Raw genomic sequence first — 12,872 nt, forward strand, 5'->3', positions numbered from 1 at the left:
AGGAGTAGCCATAGTATTCAACACAAAATACGAGGCTAATCTTCTTGAATGGCAGTCAGTCTCAAGTAGAGTAATGTGGGCAAATATGAGAATGGGGAACTGGACAATGAGACTTATTTGTGCCTATGGTCCAACAGACGGTTCTACTAAGGTAGAAGTGGAGGAATTTTTTAAGGCTTTAGAAAAAGCAACTGACACAATGAAAAAGGAAAAGTTGCTCCTTGTTCGGGATCTAAATAGCAGAGTAGGAAATGATTGTGAGACATACAAAAATATTTTGGGAAAATTTGGTGAAAAGAGCAAAGCTAATAATAATGGCAAATATCTGTTGGATTTCTGCTCTGGACATGGACTGGTTATTACTAACACCATGTTCCAACATAAAAATGTGCACAAATTCACATGGAGAGAAGAGGCAAGGAATAAGAAAAGTCTCATTGACTATGTTATTGTTGATAGTGATGTTTTCTCCCTGGTGCAGGACACCAGAGTGTACAGAGGATTTGAAAATGGAAGTGATCACTATTTAGTCTTGAGCAGGATAAAATTCAATTTCATATTGAAAAGAATGACACTTAAGAAAGTTTTAAAGCGAATATAAGTTGAGCAGCTTTCAGATGTGAACTGTAGACTAAAATACACAAAGATTATTGAAGAAAAAATGAAAGAGTTTGAGAACAGGAATCAAACCCTGAAGATTCAGTGGCAAACTCTGAAGAAAACATTGATTGATTCTTCCAGAGAGGCATGTGATGAGGTTGTCTGCAAGGATAAAAAAATCAGAACTCCCTGGTGGACACAGGAAGTTAAAGAGGCAGTGAAGGAAAAGAAGAAAGCATATCAAAAGTTCCTGTCAAATAAGTCAGCTTGTGCTCTTAGAGAATATAGAGACAAATGCAAGAATGCTAAACACTGTGTAAAACTAGCTAAACAAAAGTCGTGGGAGGACTTTGGCAAGAATATAGAAAATAAATATCAAGAAGGTGGTAAAATATTCTGGAGATTGTTGAAGAAGCTTAGAAATGGAGGAAAGAGTGCTGTAAAAGGAGTTAGAGATGATAAAGGTGACATGAAAACGGAAGAAAAAGATATCCTTGAAGTATGGAGTAATTACTTTGAAAAACTACTAAATGAAACAAGCAGTGATGACAGCACAGTGGTAAAAAACACTGACCTGACCAGGCATGCAGTCAGGAATACATATCCATACTTGAAGTAGAAAAAGCTATCAAAGGGTTGAAATGTGGAAAGGCAGTTGGAGTAGATGATATTCGACCAGAAATGCTGAATTATGGTGGTATAAGAGTCTTACAATGGCTGCACATAGTTCAGAAAGCCTGGACAGAGGGATGAATTCCCGATGATTGGAGTAGAGCTCTCATAGTACCCATATATAAAATGGGAAATAAAACTGAATGTGAGAATTACAGAGGTATTTCTCTACTGAGGGTTCCTGGCAAGATCTATGCAAGTATACTTGAGAAACGATTGAGAAGGATTGTGGATTAAAAGCTTGGTGAAGAACAGGCTGGATTAAGGCCAAATAGAGACTGTCAGGATCAGATCTTCACTTTACGACAAATAGTCGAGAAATCATGGTAATATAACAAAGATCTGTATTTAAGTTTTGTCGATTTGGAAAAGGCATATGATAAGGTGCCAAGTCAGAAGCTATTCAATACGCTGCAGTTATATGGTGTCAATGGGGCATTATATCGAGCAATACTTAGTCTTTATTTGAGTTGTAAGTCAGCAGTTAGAATTGAAGGAAGTACAGGAAGATGGTTTAATGTTAAGTCTGGTGTGAGACAAGGATGTACATTATCCCCTCTGTTATTCATTATTTATATGGATCACATTATGAAGGAAAGTGGTATTAAACATGATATCAAAATTGAAGATATTAATGTTAGCTCTTTGCTTTATGCAGATGATGTTATACTTCTAAATAAATCTGCTACAAGTTTGCAAGATTCTCTGACTAAATTAAATAGCTGTTGTAATAGATATGATATGAAGGTCAGCAATAAAAAGGCAAAGACAATGAAAATAGGCAGAATCATTGAATTTGTCAACTGTGTTGTGAATGGAGAGCCTGTGGAACAAGTAAAACATTTCAGCTACTTAAGCATGATTTTTACTGAAGATGATAAATTAAATATAGAAATAGATAACAGAATCAGCAAAGCTGGTATGGTGGGAAGTCAATTGAATAAATTCATATGGAATAAGAGAGAAATTAATCAGAACACTAAATTAGCTATATACAAGACAGTGTTCAAACCAGTTTTAACTTATGAATCTGAGAGTTGGGTCAGAAGTAAAACACTTGACCAAAGACTAGAGACCGCAGATATGAGAGTCCTGAGAAAGATTATAGGCGTGAACAGATGGCATCAGTGGCAATATCATATTAAAAACGAGGATATTAGGAAAGAACTTGACATTGTCAACACCCAGGAATGCATTAGCAGAGCTAATCTCAGGTGGTATGGTCACTTAAACAGAATGGGCGAAGAAAGATTAGCAAAACAAGTGTTCTCTGCCAGGTTGGCAGGAAAACGACCCAGAGGGAGACCAAGATATAGGTGGATTGATACGGTACAAAGTGCCTTAGACGATATAAATATAAGATCTGATAATGTTGGAGTCTTGACAAGTAATAGACTGATTTGGATGGAAATTGTAGATAGGAAATTAGTAATGATGTAATTTTTTTCATATAGTGCTATCATATCCTGTGCACCCCTTGAGGGTACATGGCAGGAATTTGCTGATGATGATGACTTTTTAAGATTACATTTTTGACTTGATGATCATGGTGTCAGGTAGGAAAGGAATGTAGGGAGGGAAAAATGAGCATTCTTCACTTCACCTGAAATTTAGATTCTGTCTTTAATGTTTTTTAAAATATTCAGGTGCTGTTCCTAAATAAAATAAAAAAATATATATATATAATGAAATGGGTTGATGATTATCTAGACTGTTGCCACACTAAATTATTATTATCATCATCAGACCTTCATGGAGTCCAAAGGTTCATTGCAGGAGGTTCCATTTTAACTGACACATTTTATCCTACCATTTCTAATATTCATTCTCATCATCTTTGTACTTGCTCAGGCGGTGCTTTCTAATTATCTACCATTCATTCTCTATGCAAACCATCCTCCCCCCCCCACCCCCGCCACTCCTTATGCAGCTTTCTGTCTCTTGTTCTTGCCACCGCCCCAATTCCATGAGAAATCTTGCCCACACAGTTTTTCTTTGAATCTGTTAATAACCCCTTACCAACTTATATGTCTCAATCATATCTTTCTTCCTCCTATCCATTAGATTCTCCAAATTGCACTCCCTCAGTCTATGTACTCAACTTTTCCTGACTAGAAACTACCATAATCATCCATCTCTTTACCCTTTCCAATAAACCAGGCCTGGCTGGTGGTGTGTGCAAAGTGTACAATATGCACAGATGCCGCAGAAGAAAAGGTGCCTAAAAGATGTCAAAAAATATGAGATAGGAGTTTAAACGAACGATACAGAATGGTACATATAATTATGAATGTACGTCGTCTTCCGTTCAGGCCCCTTCAGATCTTCCCGGAAATGGACAAATAAATTCTGAAATTGTATCCTGGATCTGATTATATCACTGTAATTTTTGATTAAAATTTACAAAAATATATCTAAAATAGTTCTTTATTTTTTGATGTATCATAAATCAACTTATGATTAATTGTTGAGTTCCGTGTAAAAAAAAATTGTATAAGCAGGACTAATTGATTGAAAAAGACTTGGGTTCGATTCTCGTCGTGACGGGAGGAATCTGTATATTGACTTTTTCAATCGAAGGTGAGTTAGCCAATCTCATACGGAAGTAGCAGGGTTTTTTCTCCCAGAAACTCAGGTTTTTCATCCTGCATACATATAAATTAGCCCTTCAGAGCACATGCAATTTACAGACAAAAGATACTAGTTGTGGTGGTGTCGGTCAGTAGAGGGTGTTGATGTAGATGATTGGTAGTAAAGGTTTGGTGGAGTGATGAATATGGAGAGTTGTACATCAGGTGTTCTCCTGTGATGAGTCTACGGACTCCTTGGAGGTGTCACAAATAATAATAATAATTATTTAAATATAAAGAGCCGATAGGCTTTATTTCAGCGATATAAACATTATTTAAATTAAGGGGATATTAATCCCACATTGTTTTAAAACCGAATAAGAAACTCAAAGATTGGAATCAGAGAGTTTCATGCCGAATATAGTAAACTATAAAAGTATCGGCGATTACTAGTGTGAGCTAAAATAAGTAATCCTAGTATGTAGTACAATCTCGGACAGCTCACAGCAAAGGTGGTGAAGTTCTGATCGCTTTTCTTGGTATTTTCCATAATGTAAAAACATATTTCCTAGGAAATGTATGCTGTTATTACATTATGGTGGGAGGTCACTACCCAGACCAGTTTCAGCCTTTTTTGAGGCTTCATCAGTGAGTAGCCTAGACCAAATAGATACCAAAGGGTATAGCGAAAAGAACTTATATACTCTGCTATAGTAGTTATCAAACAGGTGCAACCATTAAGTTACTTAAATATAAATATAATTTTACATTATGGAAAATACCAAGAATAGCGATCAGAACTTCACCACCTTTGCTGCGAGTTGCCCGAGATTGTACTACGTACTAGGATTACTTGCATTAGCTCGCCTACGTAATCGCCGATACTGTTATAGTTTACTGTATTCGGCATGAAACTCTCTAATTCCAATCTTTGAGTTTCTTATTCTGTTTAAAATAATGTGGGATTAATATCCCCTTAATTTAAATAATGTTTATATCGCCGAAATGAAGCCTATTGGCACTTTATATTTAAGTAACTTAATGGTTGCACCTGTTTGACAACTCATATAGCAGAGTATATAAGTTCTTTTCGCTATAACCTTTGGTATCTATTTGGTCTAGCTACTCACTGATAAAGCCTCAAAAAAGGCTGAAACCGGTCTGGGTAGTGACCTCCCACCATAATGTAATAACAACATACATTTCCTAGGAAATGTGTTTTTACATTATGGAAAATACCAAGAATAGCTATCAGAACTTCACCACCTTTGCTGCGAGTTGCCCGAGATTGTACTACATACTAGGATTACTTGCATTAGCTCATGCTAGTAATCGCCGATACTTTTATAGTTTACTATATTCGGCATAAAACTCTCTGATTCCAATCTTTGAGTTTTTTATTCGGTTTTAAAACAATGTGGGATTAATATCCCCTTAATTTAAATAAAATAATTATCATTAATTTCTTCTTCTGATAACAATTCTTCAAAATACTCTTTCCATCTCTTCATTCATGACGTGTTCTTTTTCAGTTATTCTTTCCCTTTCTTTATTCTTGTATCCTATTATTTGAGGATTAAAATTTTGTACTAGTGAATTAATTTCTTTATAATATTTTCTTATTTCTTTGTTTTTATTATATTCACTTATTAACTCTATTTTCCTCTTCATCATCTCTTTTATCTTTTGATTACATATTTTATTTGCTTCCTTTCTCTTTTCTTGATATTTTTCTTTGCTAGCTCTTGTATTTCTTTGTATATATATTTCATTCTTGCTTTATTTTTAATTTCTATTGCTTTCCTTCATTCATCATCAAACCATTCCTTTTTGATTATTTTATATTTCCTTATTATTTCTTCTGTTGCATTTATAATTTTTTTTTAAATTTCTTCCATTTATCTTCTATATTATTTTGATTTTCAAATTCTTTAATGTCTTCTATTTTTTCTTTGTATAATTTAATAGTCTCTTTATTTGTGAAAGTTTCAGTATTCCATTTCTCAATTCTTTCTGCTTTCCCTCTATTTATTATTGATATTCTTTGTCTCAGTTTTGCATCCATCAACATGTGGCCAGAGTTGCAGTTTGCACCTCTAAATGCTCCTACATCAATGATCGATGTTGCCCATCTTTTAGAAATCAAAACATGATCTATCTGATTACACTCATTAGTAGCTGATAGTATTACCAGCTACTAATTTTCACTTATATGAAAATTTGTGCTCATTACTCTTAATTTATTAGTTGTTGCAAACTAAGCAACTCAATTACCATTATCACTAGTTTCTTGATGCAGACTATATCTTCCAAACATCTCTTTATATATATATCTTTCTTCCCTAATTTAGCATTAAAATCTCCTAATACAATCATATCATTTTTTTGATATGACTTTACATGCTTTTTGTAAATCATCATAAAATTGTTTGTTAATGTTTTCATCAGCATTCTCAATCGGAGCAGAAATATTTATAAATGTAATGTTATGAAATTTACCTTTAATGCATATTTTACATATTCTCTCATTTATTGGTGTTAATCCTAATATTGATTTGTAGACCTTTTTTTGTTATAATAAAACCAACTCCATGTTGTCCTTGTTTTATAGGACCACTAAAGTATAACTTATAGGCTTTTTTATTAATTACTCCCTGTCCTTTCCATCTTATTTCCTGTTAGGCTGTGATATCTATAATGTATTTCAATAATTCTTTTGCTACATTTTGCATTTTACCAGCCTAATAACGTCCTGACATTCCATGTTCCGAATTTCTTAATATTTCTCGTTAACCTTTTCTTTTGCATATGTCGTTTCCATAGAGTCAGTCCAGTTTCATATTGTTTAGCCTTCTCAACAAAATATTTTTTCTAGGAATGGGTTGTTAGCTCATTGCCAAACCTTCCTCCTTTATCCAGGATTGGGATCAGCAACAGTGTCAATGAGCTACTCCATCCACTCATCGAATACTGCAGGTGGAGTTAACTTTCTCTGGACTGATATTAGTTTTCACAGAAACACAGGGATAGAAAAATTAGAGAAACAGGTAACGTAGATATGAACATTAATATAATGATGATAGATTAATGGATTTTGATTTGTATAGTTGGAATATGGATGTGAGGAGCATATTGAGTGAGAAATGAGCAGATTATATTGTCAGAAAAGATGCCACTTATATGAACAGTGAATGAATTTAATTGTTATGATAAGAATTGTGTGAGCTAAAGAGCTCTCCATGATGGGTTTACTAATTCCATGGTCATAACCAGTTCAAGTATATCATGACATTGATTGTGAATAGCTTAATAATATTTTTTTTTTTTTTCAGTTTTTAAGTGTTATAAATTCTGTACAAACCAATTCATGCACATAGTAAATAAATGAAATAGATGACTCAGTTGTCAGTTTTTGTTTGTTTGATTTTTAGGAAATATGCCTGGATCAGTTTTGGCTTAATTCTTTTTTTAATTTGTTATAAAAGATCTCTCATTTATTCAAGTGTTGAAAAATCCTTATGTTTCAAAAGAATTATAAAAATTGTGATCGTTTTTAAATAACCAAACTGTTTCATTCATAAATATTTATAGGATGGTTGCACTGCATTAACCCTTGCTTGTAAAGAAGGATATTCAGAAATTGCTATTTCCCTTCTTAATGCTGGAGCTTATATTAATCTTCAAGACAGAAATGGGGATACTAATCTTATACATGCAACAAAAGCTGGACATTTTACTATAGTTGATGCTCTTTTAAAGAAATATGCTGATGTTGATGTTCAAGGAATGGTAAGCAGACTAGTTTTTAAGAATAAATAAATGTTTTTGTTGATTATATTTTTTCAAATGATAAAACTTTTTTAGTTGATATACAAAAATCAAATTAAAGTACATGTTAAATTATTATTTCTTAATAATATATCTTTCATTTTTTTGCTTTTTTTCATAGAATGGCAGAACTGATGATTAAAAGGGAAGGAAATATTATTTCATTACTTTCAGAGTTAGGTGGGATGGTAAATGGATAGTGTTGGTCATTACACATAGTAAAGGGTAAAGTGAACTAGGGAAATTATAGTTATAGCTGCCACTTTTGATGTATAGTAGTCATGGAATTATCTGAGGCAATTGTATCCTTCAGAAAATAACATCTATGGGGTAGATCACAATTTCTCAGAAATAGAGGATCATTAATCAATAATCACATGACTTTCTGATGGTTCATTATATTTTTCTGTTTATAGAAAACCCACACATACAGGGAGATATTTGCACAAACATCATGCCATCATCCAGATCAACAACAGTATTGTTATTGTTTCATGTACTCTGAGGCCTAATACAACTATCCTTGTGCTCTGAAGATGCTGGATATAATGCCACTGAAATATCAGCTAATAAGTTAATAAATATTAATTATTTTCTTATCGTTCTGTGTTGTAATTGATACCATTAAAATAAACTAACATTAATCAACCTATTTCTTCTATTCTTTTCATAGTCAAGAACTTTCATCTTGACTTTGTTTGGTACTTTGAAAAATTAGTGGATTTGTATAGGAAATAAGTTTGAAAGAAAATACCAACTGAAAAAGGCAAACACTTGGTTTGTCGAATGCTGAGAAAGCAATATTATCTAACACTTACACAATACACATATGTCACAGTGAAATATGCAAGTCCCACAGGTGTCTGATAGAGAATAATTACAGGGTGTTCGGGATAAATTTGACATATTTATAATTAATTATATTTTTCCGTAAGTTACATGTATTAACACACACTTCTCTTCATTTAAAAGTTTGGACCCTTCTTCATTCATATACAAGATGTCAGAAAAGATGGATAGCTGGAACCCACCTGAATCATGGAAGAGAATAACTTGTATCATGATGATTCGTGCCCGCCATCAAAATAAGGATATTACGACTGCTGCCCAATGCTCCCTGAATACAGTAAAAACAATCAGGCATGAACTAGAGACTTGCAATGGTGACTACGAGGATGTAGCAAGAAGAAAGATCCCTAGCAGACGATCTGATTGCGTTCGTACAGCAGAATTCCTCGCAAATCTGCAGGAACAGGTGTTGAAGAACCCTGGCATTGGAATTCGGGCTTTGTTCGTGGAGTTGCTAACTGTAGTCAAGCCCTGGATAACAAGGGTAGCCAATGGGAGGCCGTATGTATGGCAGCAGGATTCGGCCCCTTGCCACACCTCTGGGAAAAGTCAAAAATGGTTGTCTGAAAATTTCTACGACTTCACCAGTCCAAATGTTTGGCCTCCAAACTCCCCAGACCTTAACCCCATGGATTATTTTGTATGGGGCGCAGTTGAAAAAGACACCAATCGCACTTCCAGTAATACAAAAGCCCAGTTAATGGATAAAATTAAAACAGTTTTTGCGGCCCTTCCCAGGGAGACTGTAGCATCAGCTTGTTCGAGGTTCCGAAGCAGAATTGAAGCTGTGATCGATGCTAATGGTGGTTATTTTGAGTAAATCTTGTTGATAGTATTGTAATTAACTCTGCCTGTAATGTTTTTTTGTCAATTCATTAAATTTAATAGATACAAAGAAGATTTTCTTTTTCCTTACGAAACTGTCAAATTTATCCCGAACACCCTGTATATATAAATCCTTGGTTGGGCTGAGTCAAGAAGCCAATTTAAGCTGTCCAAATTTTCTTCCTTTATGAGACTTGAAAGTAAAGTAAGATGGCCTACAAATTGGTTGCTAGCTAAAGTGTAGTAAGTCCAGTGGTCAGGCTGCTACCTTGAAGCCTCTGGATCAGCTTATCACCAAAATAATCCTTGAATAAATACAAGCTTATGAGATCAGTTGGAAGACAATATAAAGTTGGAATGAGACCTTAAGAGGCCCTGAGGCCTAATACAAGATAGGAAGTTGATATATATAAAATTAGATATGAATTAGAGATTAATCTTATCCTATGGAGATGATAAATCCTGAACTTGTGATACTGCTGGACCTGGCTAAGGCATTTGACAGGATACCACATGGAATTCTAATCAGTAAACTATAACATATGGAAATGGATATAGGGTTAGTGAGATGGATAGGTGGGTGGTTGATGGAGAGATATCAGAGAGTAGTTAATTCAGGAGTAGTGTCCAAAAGACGGCCTGTGACTAGTGGTGTGCTGCAGGGTTCTGTTCTTGGACCACTACTGTTTAATTTGTTCATTAACGATATAGGGAAGGATCTAAGAGGAACAGTTCATTTGTTCGCTGGTGATGCAAAGTTGGGTAGGGCAATAGTGAATGCAGATGATGTCAAAATCTTGCAGGAAGACTTGGATAGATTGGAGTTCTGGGCTAAGGAGAATGGACATCAATTTAATGTGACAAAATGTAAGGTTATGCATTTTGGGGTGAAACGATTAGCAGTAGTATACCACATTGGTGGAACTGTACTCCAAGAGATTGATGAGGCCAGGGACTTGGGAGTGTTGGGGGATAGGGAGATGAAGTTTAGGAGGCACATTGTAAAAATGGCTAAATCAGCTCATCAACTTACTTGGTTGTTGAAAAATACTTTGAAGAGCAGAGACAAGCAAGTTATTGTACCTCTGTACTGAGCCTTGATAAGACCTCATCTTGACTACTGTGCCCAGATTTGGTCACCTAGGTTGCTTCTTGATGGGGAGGAGGTGGAGAGGATCCAGAGGCGAGTGACCAAGATGATAGCAGGTCTGTGGAATGAACCTTATGAGAACAAGTTGAAGATTTGTGGGTTGCAGAAATTGGATGATAGGTGGAAAAGGGTAGATATGATTGAGACATTCAAATTTCTAAAGGGTTTCTATAGGATTAATTCAGAGGATATTTTTAAGGTCAGGACTGGTAGTGGGAGAACTAGGGGACACCTATGGAAGCTGGGCAAGAGTGTGGTTAGCAAGGGTGTTAGAGCTGGGTTCTTTACTTTTAGAGTGGTAAATGAGTGGAATGAGCTGTCAGAGTCTGTTGTGGGTGCTATGACGGAGTGAGTTCAAGGCAAGGTATGATAGATACTGTGAGAATGTATAGTTGTGTGGACATGATGTTTAGGGTCTCCCTCGATGAGTCTAACGACTCTCTGGAGTCGGCCATAATAATAATAATAATAATAATAATTATTATTATTGTTATTATTAAATGAAACAGAATTGAATTTTTGCTAGCAATAAAGTTAACAGAGTTTTGCAATTTCCCACTGGAGAATGTCATATAGATCAGAATTTAAGGAGCTGATGTTCATGAAGTTCATTGCTTTGTGTGGTGCATATCATCAGATAAAAAAGAAAAAATATTACACTATTATCAGTAATTTTGGATATCCATGATCAACTGGAGAAGGTTATTTGCTCGAGAAAAGAAAACAAGTGAAAGAGCATAACCATGAAATACTTATATACATGCAATTTGAGGATAAAATTCATCCATAGTCAGAGAGGAAACTGATAGCTTTGTCAAAAGATGACAGTTATCTCAATATCTGAGGTAGAAAAAGGCTTCAGAAATCTGAAAAGTGGAAATGAAGCCAGAATAGACGATATTCAACCAGAAATGCTCAATTATCACATACCCTTTGTGTTAGGTTCAATGACCTGTAACTTAGCTTCATAGAAAGCAGATTGCTTCCTAAGAAGCATTCTTGTTCTTAGAAAGGAGGATAATGACAGGAGGATTAATATATTATTTGCATTGTCTGCTATGTCTATAAATTGCATGTGTTCTTCTGATCAGTTTGCTTGCTTTGTGAAATAAAAACCTTTCCAGGACACAAAAAAAAAACTGCCACCTCCACATGAGACTGGCTTACTTACCTTCATTTGAAAAGGTCTCATAAAGTTTCTTTGTATCCTAAACACAATTTGAACCCAGGTCTTTACAAGCAAAGAGTATAATCTGTACTGAATAAGCTACATGAGAAGCTAAATAAGAAGGCATTTGACAGCATCGACCAGAAAGTGACATTAGCAGTGCTAGAATCCTATGGAATTGACAGAAAACTAATAGCCATATTAAAAGATGTTTATAAGAATGCAATGGCAGCAGAATCCTATGGAATTGACATAGCAGGTGCTAGAATCCTATGGAATTGACAGAAAACTAATAGCCATATTAAAAGATGTTTATAAGAATGCAATGGCAGCAGTTAGAAGTGAGGATTTGGGAAAATGGTTTAGAACAAGCAGAGGTACTTGACGGGGGGACCGAATATCACCTAGCATTTTCATCGCACATTTAGAAAAGCAATGGATAAAATGATGGAAGATGTAAAAGGAATATCAGTACATGCAATGAGAATTAACAATCTGAGATTTGGAGATGACATTGTTATTATTGAAGAAGATGAAAGAGAACTACAAAAAACATTGAAACTGTTAAATGAGGAAGGGAAGGAATTTGGACTTGGTATGAACTTGGAAAAAATAAAGACAATGGTATTTGGTGAGAAGAATGTGAAACAAAAGATACAAATGGTTGGAATTGATATAGAAAATGTAGAACAATTCACATATTTGCGAAGTAAAATGACATATGACTTGGAACTGTAAAAAAGAAATAAAGATCAGGATTGTAAAGGGCCATGGATAACAAATCTTAAGGGCCATGGATAACATCTGGAAAAGTAACGCAATCAGCTGAAATAAACGAAATTAAGAGCATTAGAAATATGCATTTTTAGTGGTGTACCTAATGGATCTGAAACATGGGTAATAAATAAGGGATCAAGAAACAGAATTTTGACATTTGAAAGAACTTGTTACAGGAAGATTCTAAGAATAGGAGGGTACAGAAAACCACAAATGAAGAGCTCTATCGGATGATACAACCAAAGGAGAATTTAATGCAGAAGATTATACAATGGAAGCTGGAATTTTTTATTTATTTTAATTAATTTTTTTTTTACCTGTGCCAGAAACCATGTTTTAAAAAAGACTATAAACAAAACTTTTTCAAGCGACTTCAGGCATCCAACAAGTGGCAGGTGATTGAACTCTCATATCAATAGTCCATTCTTTGATC

At 34.7% G+C, this 12,872-nt stretch overlaps 1 protein-coding gene across 2 annotated transcripts in view; it reads left to right on the forward strand.

Moving 5' to 3' along the window:
- The window catches only part of Arms (Ankyrin repeat-rich membrane spanning), a 640,210-nt gene that overhangs the window by 207,633 nt on the left and 419,705 nt on the right, over window positions 1-12,872 (forward strand). For both annotated transcript variants that reach the window (XM_090402051.1, XM_090402052.1), the window contains exon 8: window positions 7,434-7,631. In XM_090402051.1, the coding sequence (XP_090258177.1) occupies window positions 7,434-7,631 (198 nt within the window). The remainder of the gene's footprint in view (window positions 1-7,433; window positions 7,632-12,872) is intronic.

The sequence above is a fragment of the Typopeltis vanoorti genome, chromosome 12 (assembly GCF_054136105.1).
Source record: "Typopeltis vanoorti isolate ZY-2024b chromosome 12, IOZ_Tvanoo_1.0, whole genome shotgun sequence".
Taxonomy (NCBI): domain Eukaryota; kingdom Metazoa; phylum Arthropoda; class Arachnida; order Uropygi; family Thelyphonidae; genus Typopeltis; species Typopeltis vanoorti.